The sequence below is a fragment of the Pyricularia oryzae genome, chromosome 6 (genome assembly GCF_000002495.2).
Source record: "Pyricularia oryzae 70-15 chromosome 6, whole genome shotgun sequence".
In the NCBI taxonomy this organism is placed as follows: Eukaryota; Fungi; Ascomycota; class Sordariomycetes; order Magnaporthales; family Pyriculariaceae; genus Pyricularia; species Pyricularia oryzae.
The window spans coordinates 673,091-697,753 of NC_017853.1; the positions used below are offsets into that span (position 1 = coordinate 673,091).

Below are 24,663 nucleotides of genomic sequence, written 5' to 3' on the forward strand. Positions count from 1 at the left end.
CCGATAGGCTTGATGCAACGTTCCTAGCATGGAAACATCTGGTTCTGGATGCCAAGCCTCAAGACAGACGAGTGACAGCAATGTACCGCAAGGCTTTAACATTTCTAGTAAGTCCTAAATTACAGTGCCCCTACCCTAGTCCCGGGGCCATTTAGGCTCCCATCCAGGCAGCTCCCACGCCCTGCTCGCCCTGAAGGCCTCCTTGGGGAACCAATCGGGCGCCCCATCCTCCCCGACACCACTTTCCATCATCTGCACCAGGGCCTCGGCGCTCCGGTACGCCCACGCCATGCCATGACCGTTCATGCAAACGGAAGCCCAAAGGCCTTCCTCTCCGGGCACTGCTCCGACGAGCGGGAGGTCATCGGGCGTGTCGCATGTGATTCCCGACCAGTCCTTTACCAAGCGCGTCGTCTCGCCCCAGTTCTTGTAGCCGTAGGCGACGCGCCCGACGCGCTGCAGGTTCGACTTGACAAAATCGTGCACGACCGAGTCATCCGTCACGTTGTTCTCCTGGAGCGGGCCCGAAACCTGTCGCGACCCGCCGTAGATGACGTCGCCCTCCCCCGGGTCGCCCGGGGCCCGCACCACGATGTAGTTGTTGCCGCTGTGCAGGTCCGAGTACGTCGCGCTGCGGTGGAAGACGGGGTTCGAGGCGTCCCAAGCCTCCGGGTGCACCGCCGAGACTTGGCTGCGCGTAGGGAGGAGGAAGTTGGTCTTTGCGAACCCAGGGTGCAGGGCGCTGGTATATGCGTTGGTCGCCAGCACAACCTTGGCAGCCTTCACGGTACCCCTGTCTGTTACAACGCGCCACCTCGCGTCGCCGTCCGCACCAGCGGGGATCTGCTCCAGCGACAGCGCCGTGGTGTTGGTCTGCAGGTTCAGACCCTTTTCCAAGGCGACTTCGAGAATATGGCATACAGTGAGGTATGGGTTCTGCGTGGCGGCCTTGAAAGTGATTGCGCCCAGAATCTCCGACCAGCCCCAGTACTTGCGCGCCTCCTCGCCCTTGTAGATTGTACGCTTGTTGTCGGGCACGTCGTTGGGCCTCCTCGCCTCGAGCTGCTGCTGATACTCGACCTGCTTAACAGCTGTGTCAAAGGCTTCCTTGGTCCAGTAGACGGTGCCAGTTTCAACCTCGCGGAAGGTGCTGTTGGCGCCATACTCCTTTACGAACTGCGCGACATCGTTGACGCAGTCCTGCTCCATCTTGGCCATTTTGACGGCCTCGTCCTCGCCGTACTTGTCCACCCAGGCCTGGATGTTGCTGTACGACGAAGGTCGGCAATGGCCGCCGTTCCGACCCGACGCCGCTGACGCCGCCGTCCTTGCCTCGAGCATGAGGATAGAGAGCGAGGGGTCTCGGAGCAGGAGCTTGTGGGCGGTCGCAGCACCCGTTACCCCGGAGCCGATGATGATGTAGTCCAGAGTAGTAGATGCGTCGGGGAGGTCTGGGGTAGTGCGGTGGTTGGCAATGCGGTGAGGGGGTGATTGCCAGTAGGATTCCGTAGGATTAGGGACGGGAAATCCGCGACGGGAGACCGCCTGCTGGGTGTCTTCGTCATTGCGCTTGAGCTGAACCTGGGCCGAGAGGCTGGCAGCAGAGGTAAAATGAACGAGGTTGAGCAGCGTAAGGACGCTGGGAACCAGTGTTGTTTGCCGCATGACAGGCGATTGTTATGTCACCTGATTACCGGTATGTGATTGCAACTGGTTTGGGAGAGAGAACTAGAAGAATGTCCTAACCAAGCGACCCCGGGGCAGACGGCCGTTTTGTAAAAGGCAGTCAGTCTGTGGAGCAGACAAGGAGCCTTTGCTAACTGGTAAGCATAAGATGATGTTCACAGACTGTTTGTGTCGTTATCGGAGAGCGACCGGCCGGAGTCGTCTCCGACTGCGGGGAACCGAATCGATCAAGCTATCCTGTTTAGGAAGGTCGATGTATTGGTGCCTGGATAGCCAGCCCCCGACATAATTTAGCTGCGAAATAAGGACGCCCAAAAAGAAATAGGGTAACATTAAGCCGCCTGTGACGTATCTATGGAGACGTCCGCAAGGAGTATTATCAGTGTGGTGCTAGAGCTAGTCATTCGATTGACTTGGGCAGGTTTTCATGCCACAAAAGGGAGATTGCAATATTCATTGATTGCAACGAGACAGTTAGTATGGATACATATGCCGTTGCCTGCTCCATTTTTCTATGTTTACATTTTTGCTGTTTATCGGACGGTAGCACCCTTGAGCGATTTGACCGTGCAAACCTTTCCATCTTCAGTAACCAGCTTACCCAGACCTTGTTTGCCCAAATCAGCGACCACGCCGGCGTCGAATCCAACTTCCAAATCATCAGTAGTGGTGAATCCGGGCTGGAACATCTCCCAGATCTTCTTCTTGGGGTTGAGCTGCTTCTCGGGCTCAGCCTTCCACCCGTCAAAGAAGACGCGTGCTCCGGCAGGGGCGTCAGCAGGCGGGGCGACCAGCTCAACAGGCCCCTTGTGGTCATCTGCCTCACCCTCCTTCAGTCGCGGCGACGCGGCCAACACCATGGCGCAAGACTTGACACCACGCATCTTGACAGGCTTCAGGTTGCAAACCACAACGACCTTGCGGCCTTGCATCTCCTCGAGCGGGACCAGCCCGTTCAGTCCTGAGCAGACGGTGCGCACCACTTGGCCCTCGTACTCCTCCGTGTCCGGAGTGCCGGCCGGGTCACCCATGGCGATCGTCGACACGTACAGGCTGTCAGCCTCGGGGTGCTTGATGGCCTTGAGAATGTGACCGACACGGAGATCGATCAGGCCAGGGCTCGGCGGGGCGGTAACGGCAGGTGCCTTCTGCTGCTTAGGCGCCTTCTCCTTCTTCTCCTTCTTCTTTTGCTGGGGAGCGTCTCCGGAGACGGCCGCGGCCACCTTGTCCTTGGCCTCGGCGACCTTCTCACCGGCCTTGGCGGCGGCGTCCTTGGTGCGGTCGACGAGGGTCTTTTGGTCTCCGCTACCACCGGCGGCAGCAGCAGCGGCGGCCTTCTCCTTCTTCAACTTCTCCTTCTCGGCCTTGGCGTCGACGGGCGGCTTGACATAGAGCACCTCCTCGGCGTCAACTGCGACCTTCTCGGCGTCGGCCACATCAAGGCCAAAGACTCCGTTGGCGTTCTGCACAAAGTCGAGGTGGCGGACAATGTGCGGCCTGCCTTCCTTGCCGGTACGCTGCTCGGGGGTCCAGGCCTTGACGGCAGGGGCAAGGGCCTTGTACAGCTCGACATCGGCGAAGCTGGGCTTAGCGCCGAGGACGGTGGTGCGGGACGAGAGGTGGGTGTTGAGAGCGTCGAGGATGGATGCGTCGCTAGGGCTCTGAGCCAGGCGCTCTGCCGTGGTCTTCCACTGGGCGATCTCGGCCTCCTCGGCCGGAGTGTAGGTCTGCTTGGTGATGGAGGCCATTGTGGCTAATGTGGCGGTGGGAAAGGGCAAGCGGCGGGATGGGGAGACGGAACGGAGCGAGGATGCGCTACGGATTGCGCGTAGGGAGAACAGTTTGACGGTTGAATGGGCCCCCCGGAATACAGTGGCCTAAACAATTGATCAAGAAGCTTGAAGGGGATCAACTTGCGGTTGTCTACGATTCAAGTCTAATCCGTTGCCATCTTGGCTGCCATTAACTTTTTTCTTGAATGGCGGGGTCGAATTTTCCAAGCTCCAAGGTGGGGGTGGGTCCTTCTCTGTTGGTTGTGGATAGGTAGACAAAACCAATCAAATCATGGCCAAGACTACCTACGGTAAGTGGCTTGGCCGACATGCGTTTGGTTTCCTTTACTCTTCCTCTACCCCTTTGTCACCCAATTAGCACCCATTGTCAGGCTTTGTTCATGGGAATTATTCGAACAAAGGAACATGTCATCTCAAAGAAACAATGCCGCCGTGTTTAAGCCTGCTCATCCGCTAAGCACGTGTGAAATGACACAAAGACGAGTGGTGAACAAAATCAGCTTTAGGGCCAGCCAATCGTGGCAACCAAGTGGTTGTAATTCAAGCATTATCATTTTGATCTACCAGATCTTCATTGTATCACCGAGTCCGACACTATTTTCGCATGGAAGCCTAGACTTGCGGCCAATTTTGCAATCAGCTACACCTTAACTCCCATACCTTGAATCTCGAAGGGTAAAAAGAAAAGGGGAAAAAAAAAGACTTTACAATGCAACCTGACTTCTCGTTCACCGGAGACCCCATGGCGCAATCCTCCATTTGTTCCGAAGCCGGACTTTGCCCACCAACTACCTTTTTCGGGTATACCACAGGTCCATTCGGCCACCCCATTCAAGTTTACACTATTTCATTTGTCGTCCCTTCAGTTCTTCTCCTAACGATTCACCACAGACGGCTTTGGCTTCTTCTTCTGACACTGTCGTTCTGGCACGTGGAACGCTCTTGGAACCGTCAGTCCTCGAGCAACAAAGAACATTTTCTCGATTGTCACCACTCGCAGAGTGACCCCCACAACAAATTTGAAGAGTTGCGAGTGCGATTTTCATCGGCGAAAGGCAACGACTGTCTTTCCTCACGGGCTTACCCTTGCCTTTTTGCCGGGAGCCTGTTTCTCACAATGATATTCTACCCGGTTATGCCATGCTTATTCGGTATCTTTGCAACCACTATTGTCCAAGCATGCGTCGTTATTCTCGCCGTGCTCTCTATCCCAATCATTTTCCCGGCCCTCCAGGTCCCTATATATTTGATCTGGGGACTATCGTGGGTCGCAGCCGAGACTTTTATCCAGATTTCACCTCGCCTACGCGATACTGCTTATGACATCCTATACGCTTGCGCTCCACGCATCATTTCCATGTGGACCATACTTCCGATAGTACTCCTCTACGTCAGCAATCCAAAGGGGATAGTCCTTGTTGACAGGTTGAGCTTGAACACTGTTCGCGAGATTTTAGCTCCCATAATCTCATTGGCTCTGGCCCAGGCCATATCCAGTGAGCTTGCTTTCACGCATTTCGCACTGATCATTGCCACAAGCGTGGCATCGAAAGCTACTCCTCTCCAACACACCGACCTGTCAGACTTAGACATGGTTGGCACACGCGCGTGTCATTTTGCCTGCCCGTTTGGGAGGTCAATCGTCGGCTGCACTGTCGAAAGTGCAGCCACTTACTTTACAGGGTGTGACTGGTTCACCGCAAACTAGTTCTGGTCATTGTTATCTGTAGTTCATGCAAGTTTTTTTTTTTTTTTGTTTTTTTTTTCTGTCTTTTTTTTTCTTGTGCCCCATGACATCCCTACCTCCGTGACTCGGTGACACCTGCAAGTCAGAGCGAAGCGTTCGTCCCACCATGCCACATGAACAACCCGCCAACTGTCCTAGTCTAAAGCAAGACTAGTACTAGCCTGCACCGACTAGCAACCGTTATTTCGTTTTCAGTTTTCGCCTCTGTCTGCTGTTCTCCTTCTGTATTCCTGTTGTTTTCACCGGATGTGGACGTATGCGACACAACCGCGATCCGTGGCCCAATAATGGCGCGTGCCTGTTAATTAGTCCTGTACGAGCCTGCAGGAAGTTAGCCAACAAGGTGCGCATCCCTGGTGATGAGCTGGCTGCAGTTACCCAGGCGTGGGATTGGTAGAAGACCTTTTTTTTTTCTGGATTCACAGATGGGACTTGTACACCCCTGGAATCGGGATAACCCCTCCTGGTGCAATCTTGAAAATAAAACATCCATGCCGGCCCGTTCCGAGACCCCGTGGTATGGAATTCTTTTTTGTTTTTCTTTTGCTCTTTGTCTCTTTTCTTGACGAATGTCGTGACTTGCATTCGTAAGCAATGGCGTTTCTGCGTAACCTAGTTCAGACTTTTCGGGATGAACGTTCCCGTCGAGACAAGGCACGAGCTATCGCAACCGAAATCTTGAACACTTACGATGAGCTCCAAGCTCTGAATTCGTTGGAGCCAGGTCCAAAGGTCAACGAGCTTTTGACAAACCTAGTCGGGCTATGCGCGTCTAGCCAAGATGAGCGTGTCGTGAACATGGTTGGTGGAGCCGGCCCCTCAGTTTAAACCTCTTGATCCAACAGAGACTATTTGTGTTGACGCCTTGACCACTGAAGACCATACAGGTCCTCGGCTCCAAGCCTCTTCGGCGAGTCCTTTTGGAGCTCCGCGACATGTGCTCGACGGCCGAGTTCCACCTCGAGTCCCACTGGTCGAAGCGCATCCACAGTCGCGAGGAGGCATGCGACTCTGGAGTTTGGGAACCTGACGCGTGGGACCGCCTTCGAGCTTTCCCATACTTCGGTAACTACGAAGAGCTGGTGCGAATCGAGCTTGCGGCAATATATACCGTCCTCCACGCACCTCCAGCAAAGATTGCCTATATCGGCTCCGGGCCCTTGCCCCTAACGTCATTCTGCCTGCTCCAAGCACTGACAGAGGGGCCAAATCCTTGGGGGACTAGTAGCCCTACTGAGATCTTGAACATTGATCGGAGCTTAGATGCCGTGGCTACTTCCAAGGCATTGGCGCAAGACCTGGGTCTAGTCGAGAAGGGCATGCAATTCACAGCGTCGGATGCTGACGATGAGGCGTTGGATCTGAGGGGGTTTCCAGTCGTCTGCCTGGCTGCACTGGTCGGATCGACACAGAGTGAAAAGGAAGGGTTACTCTGCAGCATCGCAAGCCGGATGGATGCTGGTGCGATACTGGTGACACGGTCCGCTTGGGGTTTGAGGAAGTGTTTATATCCCGTAAGTGTTCCAGGATCAGACCCTTTGTGATTCTTAAAGCCTTCGCTAACAGATGACTGCAGGAGTTGCACATTACCGACCGGCTACTGGAGCATCTAGAGGTCTGTCTCGTGCTTCACCCACATGGCCATGTTATCAACTCAGTCGTTGTGTTTCGTGTGAAGCCTGGGCCCAAAGCCGGATAAGACTCTAGTAACTCACCACGACAGATTCCTTGGTCCTGAGTATATTCAGAGTACTAGCATTGTTGCGGAGCGGGAGTTTGGGGCAGGATGACACTCACTAATTAGACCTTGTTTTTGGATCTTTGCCATGGTGATCCGCCCTCATCGCGCCGTGATCTAATGTTTGGTTTGCAAGCCTTCGAAGATCTGTGCCAATGATGGCAAAGGCGATCTGATATAAAACAATCACTTTGTTTACGAATCGACAATGACTTACAGGCAAATATGGCCGTAGTCCCTCAACACGTTTCGCAGCTCTTGCTTTCATCAGGACTTGCTTGATTATAAATACATCAAATGTTGAAAATTTCGAATCTTAGACTCGGGGTATTGTCTTTGGCATGTGGAAAGTTCTCTATGCCGCAACCAGTACAACACGCGTCGCGTCAACGAACGAACGAATACCGTTAATGATGCCTATCAACGGGCTTCTCACCTCCCATATAGGGTCTCTGAAAGTCTTCTATATAAAATAACAGCTTATCCAGTCGCTCGGTGATTTTATCTTTCGATCTGTAATTAACGTAGTAAATACCGGCCGACATTTGGAAAAGTTCACATAAAAATAAACATTATACTTTTTGCCCTCAAATCCACCCCTACAAATATTCCACTCCCATTCCAAATCTAGGTTCTTTTCTTTCCTTAAGCTCCCAAGTTCTGCCTTTTTAACCCCTTCGTAGCGGCCGTAATCCCATTTCCCATGAGTTCGATGTCAGTTTCCATAAAATACAAATATATATTTTTAGATATGATTTTATGGTATTTGATAAATATATTAACAAATTTCAGCATGCCGCACAAGAAAAACTCAAGACGTTACTGCGTCCAGGTCGGACATAATGCCAAATAATGATTGTTGATCCTTCCAAAGCTGAAGGCGGCGGTGAAAACTCATTGAATCTTTCCTTGGCTTTCCTACAGATGACATATGGGTAAAGCTTGATGCCTGGCGTATCACGCACCAAATATTACGTAGGGAAAGCCAATTAGAAATTAGAGCTAGACGAATTCAAGTTCTGAAAGTAGTTGTGTATGTAGTATTGGGTGGTTATTATAGTGTGCTTTGACATGTATTATGATTAAATATGCATAATTAATTTGATAATTTGGGATGAAGCTTCGCAATAGTCTTATTCAACAACCTCTGAGTTATTGCCAAGCCTTGCATGCCTTTTCCTGTCTGGTAAAACTTTGTATTTTACGCTGACGACGTGTGGAAGCATAATTTCTCAGATCAGCGCAATTTGAAAGTTTAACCTTCCGGATAGGGATACCGGCTTCTAAAGGATAAGTATAGATAACCGCAATCTTCGGCCCCTGAATAAGTCCGCCTAATGCCAAGTAGGTTCACTCACGGATCCCTCACCTGCGTAACGCACAAGCCTCGGGATCTTACCGTGTAAATAGGCGGACCTGTGATATGCCGTCGTGACAATTCAGATTGATTATCAACCCCGTTTCAGCATCAAATACGACAATACTTGGCTTTTTGTCCCTACAAGACTCACAGGCTGCGGTATCATGTGTGGTTTGATACTATCTCCCTGTCTACGAGTCCATTCATCGATGTGGAATGCTTTTTGATAGTGTACAGAGATATTTCAGTCTGTCATGGGAAAAGGAAACATCTTAAATAGACAGTCAACTCCAATAAGCACGACTCAGGGGCTGTGTGACCTTGGCTTTATGCTCACCATGTCCCTCTTCTACAGAAGGCAGGACAATCGCGGCTGGGACTTTCTAAGCAAGCTTAATGAACCTGGCGTCATATTCGTTTACAAGGCAACTCATGCGAGAGCAATCAATGTCAAGCCAGGACGTATACGACGAGTGAATACACTCTTTTCAACTTTGGCTGATACTGGTATTGTGAAGATAGATTCATCAGACAGGATGGTACGGAGTCTGTGGACAGATGCCGTAATAAAGCATTGCACATTTCTTTGTATGACATAGTTGCTCTGCTGCTTGTCAGTGATCAAATTCAGAGTTGCGTCAAGCAGCGAGGTGGTGTGATTCGGACCGCTTCGGTTTGGCAGTTGCCGTTCTGTTGCCTTCCGTCGAAGCATGAGCGCCAAGTGAACATATTTTCTCGTTGATCTCGTTTTGTTCCCACCCTGTAGCTCCTCGAGCTACTCTCAAGAGAACCAATATAGTTGGAAGGCCAGACGACCCAAGTATTGAACGCTAGTACTGCTCGTAACCTGGAGTCTGGGTCTCCATAAATGCAGAGAAGCTTTAGGATGGCGTTGGAACCTCAGACCTGGAAATCGCAGGCTCAGCTGCAGGGGTCAAAGACGCCCGTCATTTGTTCATCTCCGTAACCGAGCCGACATCCACCGCCCAATCCCGGTGTGTCTCTGCTTCTGAACATCAACCCGCGGCACCGGGGCACCTCCTGTAAATCTGGAAAATCGAACATGCCAAGTCCATGGCTGGTAACGCCGGTCAGACTCGGTACCGGCGACATGCCCTGCGAGACCCCTCTGCTCTAATACTGTGTGCTTTTTTTTTTACCAAGGACGAGGGTGGAGACACGTCGGCGAGGAGGGGCAACGCGAGTCGCGCACGTCGCAGGAGGCAAGAGAGTAAATAAAAGGAGCGTTCTGGCCGGATCGACGAGCAGCGGATGGCACTGCGGAGAAGGTCAAAACATGATGGGATGGACCATGTAGCGCGTCAACAGTCTGGGTTGCAGACATCGTATTTGAGCCTCTAGTGTGCTGTAATTTCGTATTTTGAGCTTTGTCAGTGGACTGACAGCACACTTTTGCAGCAGCTGAAATATGGTGCGAACCTTGTCGGCGCGGAAAAGACAGAAAAAAAATCAATCGTCCAAGGACTAGCGGGTCTGCAGAAGCCAAAGGCATGCATGTCAACTGGGGACTGGCGAATCCCAACGACCCTGTGAAACTTGAGCAGCTGTCTTGTGCTCCGTGCCGGATCCATCCTTTACAGACGAGGTTCAAGCGCACCTCCAGACATCACACCAAAGTGAACGACAGGTGAGCTCGGGGAAGGCGGGTTTTCTGTTTATTGTTCCCACCCGGTGAATTGTTTGCTGATCTACGGAATGGCAGCCAAGCACGAGTATTTGTAAGGGAAGACCTTGTCTCGAATTTAGCTTGCGGGCTGTCTTCCTACTTCGTACCTTGCCCCTCTTCAAGAATTTACCAGGTACCTACCTACAGGATAAATCAAGGGTATGGTATGCGCGAGTCACGAGGGTGGGTTTTGGAGGGAACTTGACCAGTGCAGATTGCATGGCAACTAGTCCTCCAGCCTCCTACATGGAGATTATTCGGGGCGACCATGAAAGCTGCTTTGTACGTACGTACCTACCTACCTACATAGGTAGGTAGTATAGTGTTGAATACGTATCGCAAACACAGGGAAAGCTTTGCTGGTTTACTGTTAAAAATGGTTTGCAGCACAGGGAGAGGGTGCAAATGGGTTGCAAAATAACCGGGACAGCTAAATCTGGAGGACTACACCAAAAAGTGCGAAAACCTGCCATCAATTTTCTATTTTCGGCGTCGAATAGGTAATTTGGTTTTGGTTTTGGAGATATTTGGAAACTTTTAACTTTCGCCTGTTTGGCAAAAGCTTTTCAACCGCCTTACGTGGTACAAATAGCCCCCTCAATGAATGTACCGGCGAGGGTTGGCCTTGTGTGTTTTTCTTTTTTTTTTTTTTTGAAGGAATTGAAACTCCGTCGTCCGGGACAAAAACATGTGAATTACCTGATAAGGCGCTATACCAGGGACAAGGACGAGGTAGGTAGTTGGTGGGGTTTTTGAATTTGCGTGCAGGTGCAGGGTAAATTCGAGTACTTTTCCATTTTAGGCCCACCAATACCTTCATTCAGCGGGCTATGTGTAGTAAATTTCAGTGCATTCCCTTTGTTTGCTGTTGTTTTAGAAGTTGTTATCGTTTGCAGTCCCGGTTGTTTTGCAATCCCCTTTGGTGGTATTCGCCTGTAGAGTTTCGACGGGAGGCTCATTCCTTTGGTTATACTAAATATCTGACTCGAACGGCAACGCGATAGGACACGACCTGCCTGATTCATTCATTTTGCCCCCAAAACTGCTTTTGCTGCGTACAAATTAATGCCCGCGAATCCCACCTGGTCCGATCCATGGTAGCATGGAATCTTACAGTGTCTGCCGTGGGATGAACGCTCCAAATCATTCTGTGCAGGGTTTGAGAGACGATGCGGGGGAGAGCTGGCAAAATTGTATTGTTATAATCTCATATACTCCGTACTGCTGGGAGAAAACAAAACGTGCAAAGGGACCATCCCAAGGTTCGAGTGGTTTGGAGTGGATTCCAGGCTTTACCATCAACTCGTTTCTACCACGTGTGTCCCGCGCCCAGAAATACATGCAGGCACGTTGTTTGCATCTTTGCACTTACTGCATGTCTGACATCAATCTCAAGTGGCATGGGTTATACTGACACCCAGGATCGTAAGAGGCGGTTTGCGCCTCTTGATCTTGCTTGGTCAAACACAGGCGACCAAGTCCACCGGCTTTTCGGCCGTCGGATCAGCCCGGTAGAACAAATGTCAAAATGCTAGTTTTTTTTTGTGGTCGTTGTCTTCTAAAAAAAAAAAAAAAAAAAAAAAAAAAAAAAAAAAAAGTCAGATACAACACAGATAAGGGACCGTCTGAACTGTTGACCAAGTGTCTATTCCGAGCAGATGAGACGACAGCAGTCACGGCGCTCAGACCCCCAGATCACAAATGCAGGTGACGTGGGGGCATGGATGGTCGAAACCCATGAATTCCGCGTGGCGAATCCAAGTTGACAAGGCCTGCTACATTGGATCTCCATGGCGTTCGTCACACTAGCGAAATGGGCTCATGGCAGTTGAAAACCCCGAAAGCCGGTTGATCTACCTCGAAGCGGAAGGCGATGCTACCATGCAGCGGGCGAGGCGAGGACCAAGCGCTCTCGCTTTTAAAGGCTTGAATCATGAACCTGACGGCCAGTACTTGGTACGCTCCCATGCAAAGCCCCGTATCAAGACGAGCCAAGTCGAAAAAAAGCCGGCTGTCGTTGGATTGATTGGCGCACTAGGGCTGACGTTGTGGTGTTTATTTTCCTACACCAAGGCTGTTTGCTGTAGCATTCCCACATGGTCAATACTACTCAAGTCCGCTCCTAATGCTCAATTCCAATATAGTTTCAACTCTAAATCAGCACTAGATTCCAATTTGAGGCATGTTCCGTTTGGGCCGGCAGACAGGTGTGGATTCTCCGCGGAAAGTGGTTCTTTCTGCAAACTCAGGGTTCGCAGTTCCATATGCTTGTTTTGAGCTGGCGGATCTTGTCTAAATTACGGTATAGTGTGTGGGCAGGCACTGAAGATCATATCATGCTGGTCTTTTGCTATTATTACGCTTGATCATCCACCTTGTTTTCTGTCGATGCTCTTTTGGTCTTCAGCCCTTCCGTCACTCAGTCAATGTTCGCGGCGGCCAGACGGCCTCCAACGTATCGACCAAAATGTCCGAAAACAAAGGGCCCATGGCCCTAGCGGCCGTCATCGTCATCTCGGCTGTCAGCACAACCTTCACAGCTGCTAGGCTTTTCACCAGAGGAACGGTCATGGGGAAGCTCATGCTGGACGACTACCTTATCCTCGCCGCAGTGGTGAGTAATCCGTAGCGAATCAGCCCGTGCACCTCGACGATTGTGTATTGGCTTAAGAAATACCCTAAAAGCCATCTTGTTACTCGCTGCTCCGGACAATCGGTTGCCCAAAGACCACTAAGCCATTGTCACCAAAGCACCAAAGCGACCCGCCCACTGACAAGACGATGTGATAGATTCTCGGTTGGATGAATGTGGCGACATTTGGTGTCGCAGTATCCCATGGCTTCGGCCAGCACGTCGACAACCTCACCGTCGAGCAAAGGTCCCAAGCAATGATGTGGAGCATCATCGGCTACACGCCTGGACTGCTCTCACTTAGTCTGCCAAAGCCTGCTGTCGTCGCCCTGCTCACCAAGGCCCTCAACCCCAGCGTATGGCACAAGAGGATTCTCTGGTCCATCGCAATCTTGTGCGTGACCAACTTGGTCCCCTACATCACTCTCTACTACGCCCAATGTCGACCGGTGCAGGCGGTGTGGGATCCCTCGGTCAGCGGCACCTGCTTGAGCAAATCAGTCCTCATAGGCTACGCTACGTATTCTTCAGGTGGGTTTTGCCACGCTCTGTGCTGGGTGGCCCAAGGATTCACTAACTCTTTGCAAATAGCCTTTTGCGCTTTCGCGGATGTTTACCTCTCTGTTTACCCCGCGGTGGTGCTCTCGAAACTGCAGATGAACATTAGGAAGAAGATTGCTTTGGGAATTGCCTTGGGCCTCGGATCATTGTAAGTGACTCCAACAAGTGCACACTCTTATGACAAAGTGCAGCTCACGTACTAACATTCGCGTAGGTCAACTATTGCCGTCATTTACAAGATAACCAAGCTTCCCATGGTCGCCAGCCCCGATCCCACATGTGAGTCTTGTCAAGTGTCACACCCAAGACGGGGTAATGTTGCTAACGTTTCGGCTAGTCGACACCGTTGACATTGTGATCTGGACAATGTAAGACCACACCGCTCGCATACCACTCGCGATTGACGACCCGATCAGTAACTAACAAGCTTTCCCACACAGTCTCGAGGGCAGCATAATCATCATAGCCGCATGCGTCCCCGTCCTTCAACCCCTCGTCGAGTCCGTATTCGGCAAGCGCATATTCTACGGCAGCCGCAGGTACCCATACAGAAGCTCAGAAGACACATCTGACAAGTTGAAGTCGAGCAAGCGAACCTTTGGAAGCTGCTATTCTCGTCAGACCATGGAAAAGAGGCTAGGCCACGGCATGTCCAAGGGCTCCATCAGCCTGACCACAACCGTCGCCGCCAAGGGGAGCCAGGAGAGGATCTGGGAAAAGCAAGAGCCCGAAGGAAAGATTGTGGTGGTTGACACTGTCACTGTCACGGTGGAATCGCCGTCCTCGTCATCCTCCGCAAGCCATAGTTGATGCGTCTGAGACTGAGCGGGGGAGGAATCGAGGTCGTGGGGGTTATGGCACTCAGACGCTGGCATGTCTGTCTGGTGGCCGGTCTTGGAAATTTGGATAATCATAACCTAGCAGCTGCTTTACTCTTTCCCTTCTCAGTAGTTAGATCATTAACGACAGTTTTGGTTGGAACTATCAGACTTGGTTACTTTGATCTCAAACGACGCCCAAACCTTGAAATCACTTCAACATCGCCCCTCCTTGTCGCCGTTGAACAAGTTTGAACAAGCTTTTTGTTGTTTTGGTTCCTTTCTCTATTGCCCTGGCTATAAAGTAACGTTGGGCTCCACATCTCCGACCCCCCTAAAGTCCGGCCCCTAAAAATATCTACTCAGCCACATCAACCCTTTGTTTTATTTTATAAATATCTAGACGAATTTTTCACTTTAGAACTTGATTTTTGAAGATTCTTGCTCCAAACCTTCCAATGAAACAGTACACTGAAAATCAGCTTCTTGCTGCCATTTCTGACATAAGAAATGGCAAATCAGTTCACAAAACCTCGCAAAAATGGGGTATTCCTCGGAGTACCCTTCACGATCGTTTAAAGGGGGCCCAGTCAATTCAACAAGCGAAAAGATTTTGTCAAAGGCTTTCACAGGAGCAGGAAACCTATTTGGCAGATTGGGTACTTGCGCAGGCCGCGTTAGGCCTTCCGCCAACGCATCAAGAACTACGCTATTTTGCGGAACGAATTCTTCAGGCCGCCGGAGAAAGAAAAAGCCTTGGGAAACATTGGGTTAGCCGTTTTATAGCCCGATATCCAATTTTGAAAACCCAAAGACCCCGGCGAATAGAAAATGCCCGGGTTAATGGGGCTACAACCGAGGTAATTAAATCTTGGTGGTCCTATTTGAAAAATCCCGTTGTCGATACTATAAAACCGGCCAACCGTTGGAATATGGACGAAACAGGTATAATGGAAGGCAAAGGATCTAATGGCCTGGTGTTAGGGCGTAATAAAATCCGGCCATTACAGCGAAAAGAGCCTGGAACGCGGGGTTGGACGAGCATAATCGAATGTGTATCAGCTACGGGGGCTGTTATACCTCCCCTCGTTATATTTAAGGGGAAAAACGTACAGCAACAATGGTTTCCAGCTGATTTAAGTCCTTTCGATACCTGGCAATTTCATGCAACCGAAAACGGGTGGACAAATAATGAAACAGGTATCGAATGGTTAAAAAAGGTGTTTATTCCGTATACCCAACCTTTAACCCCTGAAAAGCGGTTATTAGTTCTGGATGGCCATGGATCACATATAACGGACGAATTTATGCTTCTTTGCTTGCAAAACAATATTCAACTCCTATATTTACCCCCTCATTCGTCACACGTTCTTCAACCGTTGGATTTATCGGTTTTTGGGCCGTTAAAGGAAGCTTATCGACGTCACCTGGGATTTGTAAACCAGTTTTGCTGTTCAACGGTTGTTGGGAAACGAAACTTTCTACTTTGCTATCGAAAAGCCAGATCAAAAGCATTTATAGCAAAAACCATTCAATCTGGTTGGCGTACGACGGGGTTATGGCCGGTGAACTTGGCAAAACCACTTTTAAACCCTTTTTTGTTAGAAAATAGCAACGCCAACGTCGAAAAAGGTAAAAATAACGGCTTCCAAAGGGATAAAACACCGGAAAGCCCAACCCAAAAAATTAACGACCAGTCTTTACTTATTTGGAAAACCCCTAAAACGACCCGAGATATTCGACTTCAACTACAGGAAATTTCCCGGTCCGAAAAAAGTAACGCCACTTCACGGCTTTTGTTTGCAAAAGTCCAAAAAAGCTTCGAAACCAAGGATATCTTATTGGCTGAAGCTCAGCAAAAAATCAGTTTGTTAAACGCAAAATTGGAGGCGGTACGGCCGGTCAAAAGGAAAAGGGTAATTCCGGATCCCAACGAGCTTTTGGTCAGCAAAAAAAACGTTTATGAAGCACAGGAAAATAATAGGGACTGTTTAGAAGCTTTGAACGATGGAGAAGAGGTTAGCGAACCGGGAGAGCCTGACAATGATTGTATTATTGTGCGTTGATAGTTTTACATTTAAATCGGTTTATAAAAGGGGTATTTCGTCGTTACATTTTTCAAGGGGGCCGGACTTTAGGGGGGTCGGAGATGTGGAGCCCAACGTTAGCGCATGACCGAGACTACCTAGTTAAACTCAATTTTGGTTGCGACGAATTCCGTCTTGGCCTTTATTCACCCAGTCTTTTACCCCTGCATTCAACTCGGCCATGGAAACTGTCAGCGTCGTAGCCAGATGCGGCGAAAGTCGGTTTCCTAGGTAGTCAGCAATGACTAATTCTTGTTCGTCTTCGTAATTCTCTGTGACAACCTTGATCCCGTCAACTCCCACCAATTGTACCATGTATTGTTTACAAGGAACCCCCGCAAATGTCTTATACGTTATGGCAAAATCAGTGAGATACCGAGTAAAGTACTTTTCAAAAACATAGAAACGCAATATAGCCGTAAGTCATCAAGCTGAGTGAGCGGGACAAGGACAGCCTGTATGATGTCTGAGATGTCACGTGAAAGGTGCTCTGCGGGGAGGCATACAATGACCGTGAGTGCATAACATCTTCTTTGTCTCCCAGGCGAAAACAAGGCTTTTGGTATCTGTACAATTTGATTGTCAAATGAGGACAATCTCATTGTCGAATCAGGAAAATCTCATTGTGACGTTTAGCTCTCCAGTTCACTACCCAGCGTACACCAAAAAGTCACTTCTATAAAATGACCCTTACTTGACCCCATCCCTTGGTTTGGTTCTCGACACCTTTCCACACACACACACACCTTCAACCGTCATCTCAGAACCAAACGCTAACCAAGAACGTCACAGAGCCAGCATCTTCACATTAAACAAGACAGAAGTAACCTCTCGCAACTCGGTAAGCCATTCTCTGAAATCGCCAACCAAAGTCATCCCCTTCACAGTAAACCACCTTTCGCAACCAAACGCTAACCAGCATGAGCTCGCACAGGTCTACCGGCAGCGGCGCTGAGTCAAGCCGCTCCCGCAATGGCCAGCAGAATCTCCAGCAGGTTGCCACGCAGGCCAATGCCCTAGTGGGATCCACTGCTGGCGGTGCAAACCGAGGCGGCAACTCAGAGTCCGTCCCCCTGCGTACAGTGTACGTCACGAACACCGCTAGGGATGCCTTCAACAAGGTGCAGCATAAATATGCTGCCCAGATCCTCGATGGCCCTCAGGGTGAGTCGGCTCGGGTCATGCACCAGCCTCAGGTTGATAGGATTCAGGGCCTGTTTGACAAGGTTAACGCCATGGTAGAGACACCTCTTGGTCAGCTCGCCGAGGCTGGCCCTACGGAGACGATGGAAGAGCGAGGTAAGCTTGTCATGGCCTATGTTCGGCATATAGAGGGGCTGATTCAGGCTCTGTCCCAGGCTCCTCGCCAGAACTAGGTAGTCTCTGCTGCTGCTGGACGTAGGAGAACCTCGTTAGTAGAGGTTTGAGAGACAAGAGAGTATACTGTATATCCGGAGTGACTGTGGCAAAGTTGCCCCAATCACTAGAGTCTCGTCTCTGAAAAGCAAATTGAAAACTCATTCTTAGAGATAAAGTGCCAACTATGAGTGAAACTCTTAAAATTGAAAACTTGTATCGCTTAGTGAACAGTGAATTGAAAACATATTAGCGTATCTGCTGGAAACAAGAGAGCCCCACACAGCCTCAGCAAAGGTAGGTATCCATCTACTCCAGCATCTTGATCGCGGCAACAACTACGTCCTCTGCCTTGCTTACAATAAGGCTCGTATGAGCCAAATCAGGAAACACACGCAGCTCCGAGCCGACCAGAACCGCCGCCGCCTTTTCCGCCATGCCTACCGGCACGTTCCCATCTTCCTTTCCATGCCACATCAACAACCTCCCGTCTCCGACCTCCAGCTCCTCCAACCTGAGCCCCCAGTCCCTCCAGAGCAGCCCCGCCTCGCACGCAGTGCCCGCCCCGCCGCCGACCACAGCGAGCTGCGTGCTCCGGGCCAGGACGCCCCTCGCCTCGGGGTCCTCGACCACCGCAGCCTCGGCGGCGCCCCTGCCTCCAAAGTCGCGGACCATGGCGCGCTCCAGCCTGGGCCCGTCGCGCGCCACGCGGCCCAGCGTCTGCTCGATGCCGACGGCCGCGAGCGACGGCGCGACGCTGCCGAGCGCAAACAGCGCCCGCGTCCCCAGCGGCAGGCCCGCGGTGCCCGGGTACAGGCCCGAGAGGAGGACGGCGCCGGCCAGGCGCGCGCGCGGGATCGAGCGCAGGCAGGCCAGGGCGTAGGGCGCGCCGGCCGAGAAGGAAACGACGGCGAAGCGGCCGTCCGGACTGCTCAGCAGCTCGTCGGCCACTGCGGTGACGTCGGCGGGCCATTCGAGGATCGTGCGCGAGGGGGCAGGAGTCGAGCCGCCGAAGCCGGGGCGGGAGAGGCTGATGATTCGGGCGGTGTGCTTTAGTGCTGCGGAAGCTAGGAGCTCGCCTTCCGGGTGGGAGCCTGGGAAGCCGTGGAAGAAGAATATCGTTGGCGCATCAGGGGCGTTGCGGCCGAATACGGCGTATTTGATAACGCGACCGTCTGCTAATTTTGTGGTTTCGGTATCAGTCTCGTTCATTGTCTCGACCTTTGCGATGGCCTTGGCTCAATTTATGGGCTTTCTGGCGAAACACGCCATGTTCCTAATCAGTAAGCTTTTATGGCGTTGCTGTGCCGCAGGCGCGGGGTCGGCATTGACGGGGTTTTCTGGACGAGCTGTGGATCTCGAAAAGATTCCGAAGGATGACTGCCCTTGTTGCTGACAGCTGGACTGGTCCACGAATCTAGAGTGAGATCCTACCAGAAAAGGAATTTTGCCGACGCCCTATTTTGAGATAATCCCTTGGACTGACATGGAATGTTGCATGATTGCTGGTCATTTCCCCTTGTTTGCACGGAATCCCATTCATCTCAATTTTCACTATGCAGTCGCCAAGGTTAATCAATGTGAGTAAGATACCTTCCAATGTCTCCAACAAAAGCTCTATTCATTCCAAGTTATTGGAATGAAGAACAAAAAAGGGGAGAAAATCAAAGGACTTGCCGAACACCACCTTGATCAAGCACCACAGAGACCATCACCCCTGGATAGTGACTTCACTGACTTGCAAGCCCCTTGCGTTTATAAATACTGATTGCGCCCATTTGATTCTAGGATGGCCATCTTCTCCCACAGACAAAACAAATTTGAACCCCCGTCAGAAGATGCCGATTCCTCCTACACGCGTGAACGTGAACCGCCCTAATGGCAATTCTTCACAGCAAAACTCATCCCCTGGAACAGTCCACGTAGCACGCGTTGCAGAATACCGCCGTGTGTACCAATCCTTCCACATACACAACCGGGTCAGCATGAGCACCGCCTCGTCGTCGGGCCCAGTCTGCTGGCCAGAATCAGAAGGCAGCATGAGCAGCAAGGACCCTGGAATGGTACTTTATGGAAGGATTCGGATGCTGCGAGGTGCCAACCTGCAAGCGACCAAGAACGAGATCGACTGGCTGCGTATAAGGCTTGGGGCTTTGAGTAATGTGGACCATTCTCCCAGCAGGCGTGCAAAAGCGGCCATGATTCAAGTGGGCAACATGTGGAGGAACAAGTGTCGTTATGTGCTCGATGCGAGCCCAGAGTCAATGGAGCCTACCCCTACGGAACTGCAGAAAGACATTAACACGATCTGGGCGGACATGTACACTATAATGGCGGACGTCATGTTGCTAGAGCAGATGTTTAAAAGGCCTTGATTGCCTATGTTTTGCCTCCTTTCTTTGCATGTGATGTCGAAAATTCAAGCCACGCAAAGTTAAAAAGAAGCTTGTCAATGGAGTGTGATCTCAGCTAGTGAGTAAGTATATAACAGATACAGAACCTTGAAAGGGGTCTAAAAGCCAGAGTGCTCCTGGTCTGTTGTATCACTATCCATCACCCGAGACCCTTGTGGAAAGCACCCAGCGATCCTCTTTTCAACGCGTGCTCGGAGGTCACCCAGCCGTACACCAAAGAGAGAATGATAACCAGCTTCATTGGAGAGCGGGCAGTCAAAGCCAACGTCGTTAGCCAAACTAAAACTCCATATATGCTCGGTCCACTGCGCAGCAGGGGTCTAGTCTGACCATTGAGACTAGATTATCGGTACCTTTTTCTGGAATTCAATCACACATAAATGAATGCCCACTACAGACCAATATTTCAAAAGATTATATCCGAGTTTATATATGCCAATACTAATACATAACAAACAGTAAAGCGCAAGGGCAATAGCTCCTGGAAGCATTATCGACGACGGCATGGAAGCAGTGGAGGTGTTCTGTACCAGCCAATAGTCCTTCGAAATGCACTTAATTGTATTTTTAGTCAATACCGACAGGGTTATACTAAGCCGCTTGCAAGACTTGTGGATGCATTTTTAGAACTACCAAATTTTTAATCTTTCGTGAACAAATGGATATAAAACCTCAATCAAAGCAGGATTATAAATACTATTTTTTTTGGTGGAAGTTTACCAGCAACTCCTATATTTACAATCCAATTTTCCAATTCCTTCTCAAATATTTTCATATTTCAACCTAGAACTTTTAGCTTAACAACATGGAGGCTGACCCGCCACCGTGTGGCAGTCACTATTGCACGTCTATAGCCCCGATTAACAATTTGTAATTAGCATCTAACCCAGTTTTGCAAAGTTCCTGCTTCCAACTTGAACAGGGCAGGGTAGGATGGATTGTTTTAACTCACGGTACAGGCATCTCCAGGATGAGTTCCATCGGTACCCTTCTTGATACCGGACACGGCGCAAATAAGATTCCTGGATTCCATTTGAGCATGCTCTAGAGGACCAGCCGCTGCGAGATGCGCCAAGCAAGAGACGGAAAGAAGCAGGAAAGCTTTGAGGGAAAGCATTGTAAGTGGAAGAAGTTTATATGTAAATTTACTGATTGACTTTGGCGTGTGTAAAAATTGGTTTGGTTGATTGAATGATGACGTTCATATAAAGATTGCCTTAATGGAGGCCCAAGATCAATCCTTTTATAGTTTCTTTTCGCCTACACTTTACGTACTGTATATTGTTTAAAACTTTCTTTATTATTTCCACAACTAGCGACTTGTGACATTTGGACCATGAGATCACCAGACCCTAACCCTGACCCCTGACCAACGACCTACCAGGGTAATACCTTTATCTACGTCGCGTCAAGCTCAGAACTTTGTTTGTTTCCTTTCTTCTGCTCAGAGTAGAATCTTCGTCGATAGATGCCAATAGACTAGCTTCCGTGCTATGCTTACCCCGGGCCGTGACACAATTCTACTCTCAAAAGAATCGCTGGCCTAGCGATTAACAAATAAGGCGCAACAAACTATTTTCACGCCGCTGGCGAGCGACGAAAATAAATCCGCACTCGACAGACCAGACCCGACCGGAGACTGACAAAGACGTCAACTTCAAACCCAGACCGACCCCAACCTATGCCCAGGCTGAAGGACCATCCACCTGCGAGCAGGAAATCACAAAGGTTGATTTCAAACAAAACGGAGCAAACAGATCGCTCCACCGACGACCCGACCCGACCAGAGAGTGAAACCGATTTCACGCCAAACACCAATTCCACCCTCGAAGACGAAATCGAAGTTAATTCTCTTTCGAACACCGCGTGGCCTAGTATAGAAACGCCTGAGGAAAATTTAGACGAATTCGAGTTTGCAGAAGCAAGGTATACAACGCCGGAAACAAACCCAAACATGATGGCAGACGGAAATGACCTAGCCAGCGAGATCGCTAGGCTACAGGCAGTTATTACACGCCTGCAAACCGAAAGACAGAACAACCAACCGGAAGCCCGACAAACCACACCCGAAAATAGCGCCTTTGGAGGCACCAGGTTCGAACCGACCGGCCTAGCCAGCAGGAAAGCATTTAAGCCGTACGGCCATAGCCAAGAAGCAGCCAACCCGCACTACAGTGAAAGAGCCAAAAGTAGAGGATCAGATCCAGGTACATTTTCCGGCAGTTCAACCACTTTTGACCGCTGGATTACGAAATTAGCAGATTATTTCGAAGAGGATAACACAACCTTCCGAACTGAACGAAGCCGCATGGCAAAACTGTTCAGCCTGTTGGACGACCGACCAGCAACGATGCTGGAGACCAGATACAATTCAGAGACCCAACCGTATTCATGCGTGGCAGAAATGATCCAGGTTTTGGCCACGGTGTACCATAACAGCAATCAAGCGTCCGAAGCATGGGAAAAACTATCAAAAATGTATTTTGAATGCGGACCAGGTAATGACGTTTACAGTTTCATTGCCGAGGTGAATGCTCTCGCCGATAAAATTGGAGTACCAGCAGGAGAACGCAAAACTACGCTGTGGCAACATATCCCGGCAGACCTCGATCACCGGCTGTTACGAGACAGCAAGGACCCCAGAATATCTTATGAAGAATTCGCAAATTTGGTGGCCGATGCAGCTCACAGCACTCAGCGAGCGTATCGGGAACGAGAAGAGCGAAAACAGAAAAGTCGCGGTAAAGATAGAAAAGAGAAATACCCCTACAGCCCAGACAAAAACAGGAAAAGCAATCGAGGACGCTATTACGAATCCAGCAACCCGAACAAAGGAGAAAGAAGCGACATGGTACCTAAAATAACAGAAGCCACAGGACGTGGTTTGACAGAAACTGAAAAGATGGTTTATTGGGAAGCCAACACTTGCTTCGCGTGCGGGAAAGAAGGACATAAATCATTTAAATGCCCCAATAAAACGAAAGCAGTCAGGGCCTTGGATTTTGAGGACAACCACAGCATTAATAACGAGCAAAAGCGATCGGGAAAAGAGTGAGACCGCCAAAAGCCTCCTCGGTGGTCCAAATGTCTACGATAGCTCAGATTGGTAGTAACCCACGACCTAAATCTTTCATCATTCGAACTCAGATACAGGTTAATGGCGTAGCACTATCAGTTAAAGCTCTTTGTGACACCGGAGCAGATATTTCTCTTTTGATCAGCCCAGCAATCGCTAAACAAGCCGCAGAACGGCTAGGAGCCCGGCTTCAAAGGTTAAAAACCCCGCTACTTTTGTCGGATTACCGCAAACAGGACGCAGGACGCATTACGCACAAACTAAAAGCGACCTTGGAAATCGATGGACGCCGGTTCAGCAACCAAATGTTTTACGTGACGGAAAGTGGACATGATATGTTTATTGGGCAGGATTGGCTAGTTGAACAGGATGTTTGGATCCACCCGAAAACGCAAACGTTCGCATGGCCTGAAAGGACACCGTCGCTGGCAAAATTCTCGCCAGCCATTAGACTTCCGAACATGTTGGACAAGCCCGATCCGGTTGCACAAGCCGATGCAGAGCGGCGCGACCGAGCATTCGAACAGGAAACCAAAAGGGTGCAAATACTTCGACGACCGTGGCGCCAAACAACCTCTTTAGAACCCAGACCAACGACCCCGGTCGTCTTGGGTGAGGACCGAGACGTTGTAAATATAGCCGCCCTTTAACACAAACTGGACACCGACCCCCGACAAAAGCGATGGAAATCGTACCCATTACCCACGCAGCCCATCACGTTAGAAATTGGACCCGAAAAACCCGCCATTAGCCTATCTGCCGTCGGCCGTTCGTACCAATGGAAAACCAACAAGGGAGAACCAATCCCGTTCCCGGAAAATGAAGACCCCGACTATGTCGAACTGGTCCGAAACAAACTACCATCCCGACTCGCTCACCTGGAGGGATTCTTTTCGAAAGCAGCTTCCACCAACCTGCCTCCACATCGCCCAGGGCACGATGTGATTTTGGAGCTAGACAAGCCGAAAACAGGATCGCCTCCGACGTACAGAACACCTGTGGAATTCCTGCCGCTCGAAAAAGAAACAGTCGACAAGCTGCTGCGTATTGGGTTTATCGAACCCTGTATGCAGGCCGACCCAGCGCCTGTCCTGTTTGTACCTAAACCACATTCCAAAGAACGCCGTTTTTGCACCGACTACCGATGGATTAACCAGTTTTTGAAAGATCGATTCGTACCAGCCCCGGATGTCAACGGAACTATTTTTAATTGTCGCAATGCAAAGAGGTTTACAAAAATCGACATTATTCGAGCTTTTAACCGGTTACGTATGGCGGTTGGCTCAGAGTACCTCACTGCTTTTCGCACCCGACAAGGCACCTTTCAATGGAAGGTGCTTCCCTTTGGGCTAAAGGTCGGCCCAGCTTGGTGGCAGTTATTTATCAACGCTCAGCTAAATGAACTTTTGGACTTGTTCGCCAGCGCATACGCCGACGATGTTTTGGTTTATTCCGACGGAAACGAAGAAGAACATTGGGACCAAGTAGAAGAGGTTATTTACCGATTAAGCCGAGTCGACCTCCAGGGAGATATTAAAAAGTCTCGATTTAACGTTACCACGGTCGATTATCTTGGCATCGTTATGGACGCAGGTCTGGGCATCCGTATCGATCCAAACAAACTGCAGGCAATTAGCGATTGGAAGTTCGAAGACCTCACGTCCAAAACAGCCGTGCGTTCCTTTTTGGGATTGTGCAATTACATTCG

At 50.2% G+C, this 24,663-nt stretch overlaps 8 protein-coding genes across 8 annotated transcripts; 4 read left to right on the top strand and 4 right to left on the bottom strand.

Moving 5' to 3' along the window:
• Positions 1-84: 84 nt before the first annotated feature.
• MGG_17595 (uncharacterized protein) lies at positions 85-1,942 on the bottom strand. The gene has a single exon (XM_003719303.1). The coding sequence runs from the start codon at positions 1,663-1,665 to the stop codon at positions 136-138; it is 1,530 nt and encodes a 509-aa protein (XP_003719351.1). The 5' UTR covers positions 1,666-1,942; the 3' UTR covers positions 85-135.
• Positions 1,935-3,684, bottom strand: MGG_17596 (uncharacterized protein). The gene has a single exon (XM_003719304.1). It carries the CDS (start codon positions 3,432-3,434, stop codon positions 2,220-2,222), a length of 1,215 nt encoding a protein of 404 aa, XP_003719352.1. The 5' UTR covers positions 3,435-3,684; the 3' UTR covers positions 1,935-2,219.
• Positions 3,685-5,775: 2,091 nt separating this feature from the next.
• MGG_01906 (nicotianamine synthase 3) lies at positions 5,776-7,254 on the top strand. Its single transcript, XM_003719305.1, has 3 exons — positions 5,776-6,027; positions 6,105-6,740; positions 6,803-7,254. The coding sequence occupies exons 1-3, from the start codon at positions 5,821-5,823 to the stop codon at positions 6,923-6,925; spliced, it is 966 nt and encodes a 321-aa protein (XP_003719353.1). The 5' UTR covers positions 5,776-5,820; the 3' UTR covers positions 6,926-7,254.
• Positions 7,255-12,478: 5,224 nt separating this feature from the next.
• MGG_01905 (uncharacterized protein) lies at positions 12,479-14,014 on the top strand (the record flags this gene model as incomplete). Its single annotated transcript, XM_003719306.1, has 6 exons — positions 12,479-12,625; positions 12,802-13,174; positions 13,235-13,352; positions 13,419-13,483; positions 13,542-13,572; positions 13,645-14,014. 6 exons carry the CDS (start codon positions 12,479-12,481, stop codon positions 14,012-14,014), a joined length of 1,104 nt encoding a protein of 367 aa, XP_003719354.1.
• A 3,015-nt stretch (positions 14,015-17,029) lies between these two features.
• Positions 17,030-17,485, top strand: MGG_01904 (uncharacterized protein; the record flags this gene model as incomplete). Its single annotated transcript, XM_003719307.1, has 1 exon — positions 17,030-17,485. The coding sequence occupies one exon, from the start codon at positions 17,030-17,032 to the stop codon at positions 17,483-17,485; it is 456 nt and encodes a 151-aa protein (XP_003719355.1).
• A 146-nt stretch (positions 17,486-17,631) lies between these two features.
• Positions 17,632-18,839, bottom strand: MGG_01903 (alpha/beta hydrolase). Its single transcript, XM_003719308.1, has one exon. The coding sequence runs from the start codon at positions 18,675-18,677 to the stop codon at positions 17,775-17,777; it is 903 nt and encodes a 300-aa protein (XP_003719356.1). The 5' UTR covers positions 18,678-18,839; the 3' UTR covers positions 17,632-17,774.
• A 143-nt stretch (positions 18,840-18,982) lies between these two features.
• MGG_15364 (uncharacterized protein) lies at positions 18,983-19,856 on the top strand. The gene is made up of 2 exons (XM_003719309.1): positions 18,983-19,045; positions 19,254-19,856. Exon 2 carries the CDS (start codon positions 19,304-19,306, stop codon positions 19,838-19,840), a length of 537 nt encoding a protein of 178 aa, XP_003719357.1. The 5' UTR covers positions 18,983-19,045; positions 19,254-19,303; the 3' UTR covers positions 19,841-19,856.
• Positions 19,857-20,713: 857 nt separating this feature from the next.
• On the bottom strand, positions 20,714-20,996 carry MGG_17597 (uncharacterized protein; the record flags this gene model as incomplete). The annotated part of the gene is made up of 2 exons (XM_003719310.1): positions 20,714-20,716; positions 20,832-20,996. 2 exons carry the CDS (start codon positions 20,994-20,996, stop codon positions 20,714-20,716), a joined length of 168 nt encoding a protein of 55 aa, XP_003719358.1.
• Between the last annotated feature and the right edge of the window lie 3,667 nt (positions 20,997-24,663).

Excerpts from the sequence above, each read along its gene's own strand:
- MGG_17595 (XM_003719303.1), bottom strand. The coding sequence starts at position 1,665 with ATGCGGCAAACAACACTGGTTCCCAGCGTCCTTACGCTGCTCAACCTC.
- MGG_17596 (XM_003719304.1), bottom strand. The coding sequence starts at position 3,434 with ATGGCCTCCATCACCAAGCAGACCTACACTCCGGCCGAGGAGGCCGAG.
- MGG_01906 (XM_003719305.1), top strand. The coding sequence starts at position 5,821 with ATGGCGTTTCTGCGTAACCTAGTTCAGACTTTTCGGGATGAACGTTCC. Across the intron at positions 6,028-6,104 it reads ATGAGCGTGTCGTGAACATG|ACCATACAGGTCCTCGGCTC; the intron begins GTTGGTGGAGCC and ends TGACCACTGAAG. Across the intron at positions 6,741-6,802 it reads TGAGGAAGTGTTTATATCCC|GAGTTGCACATTACCGACCG; the intron begins GTAAGTGTTCCA and ends AGATGACTGCAG.
- MGG_01903 (XM_003719308.1), bottom strand. The coding sequence starts at position 18,677 with ATGAACGAGACTGATACCGAAACCACAAAATTAGCAGACGGTCGCGTT.
- MGG_15364 (XM_003719309.1), top strand. The coding sequence starts at position 19,304 with ATGCCGATTCCTCCTACACGCGTGAACGTGAACCGCCCTAATGGCAAT.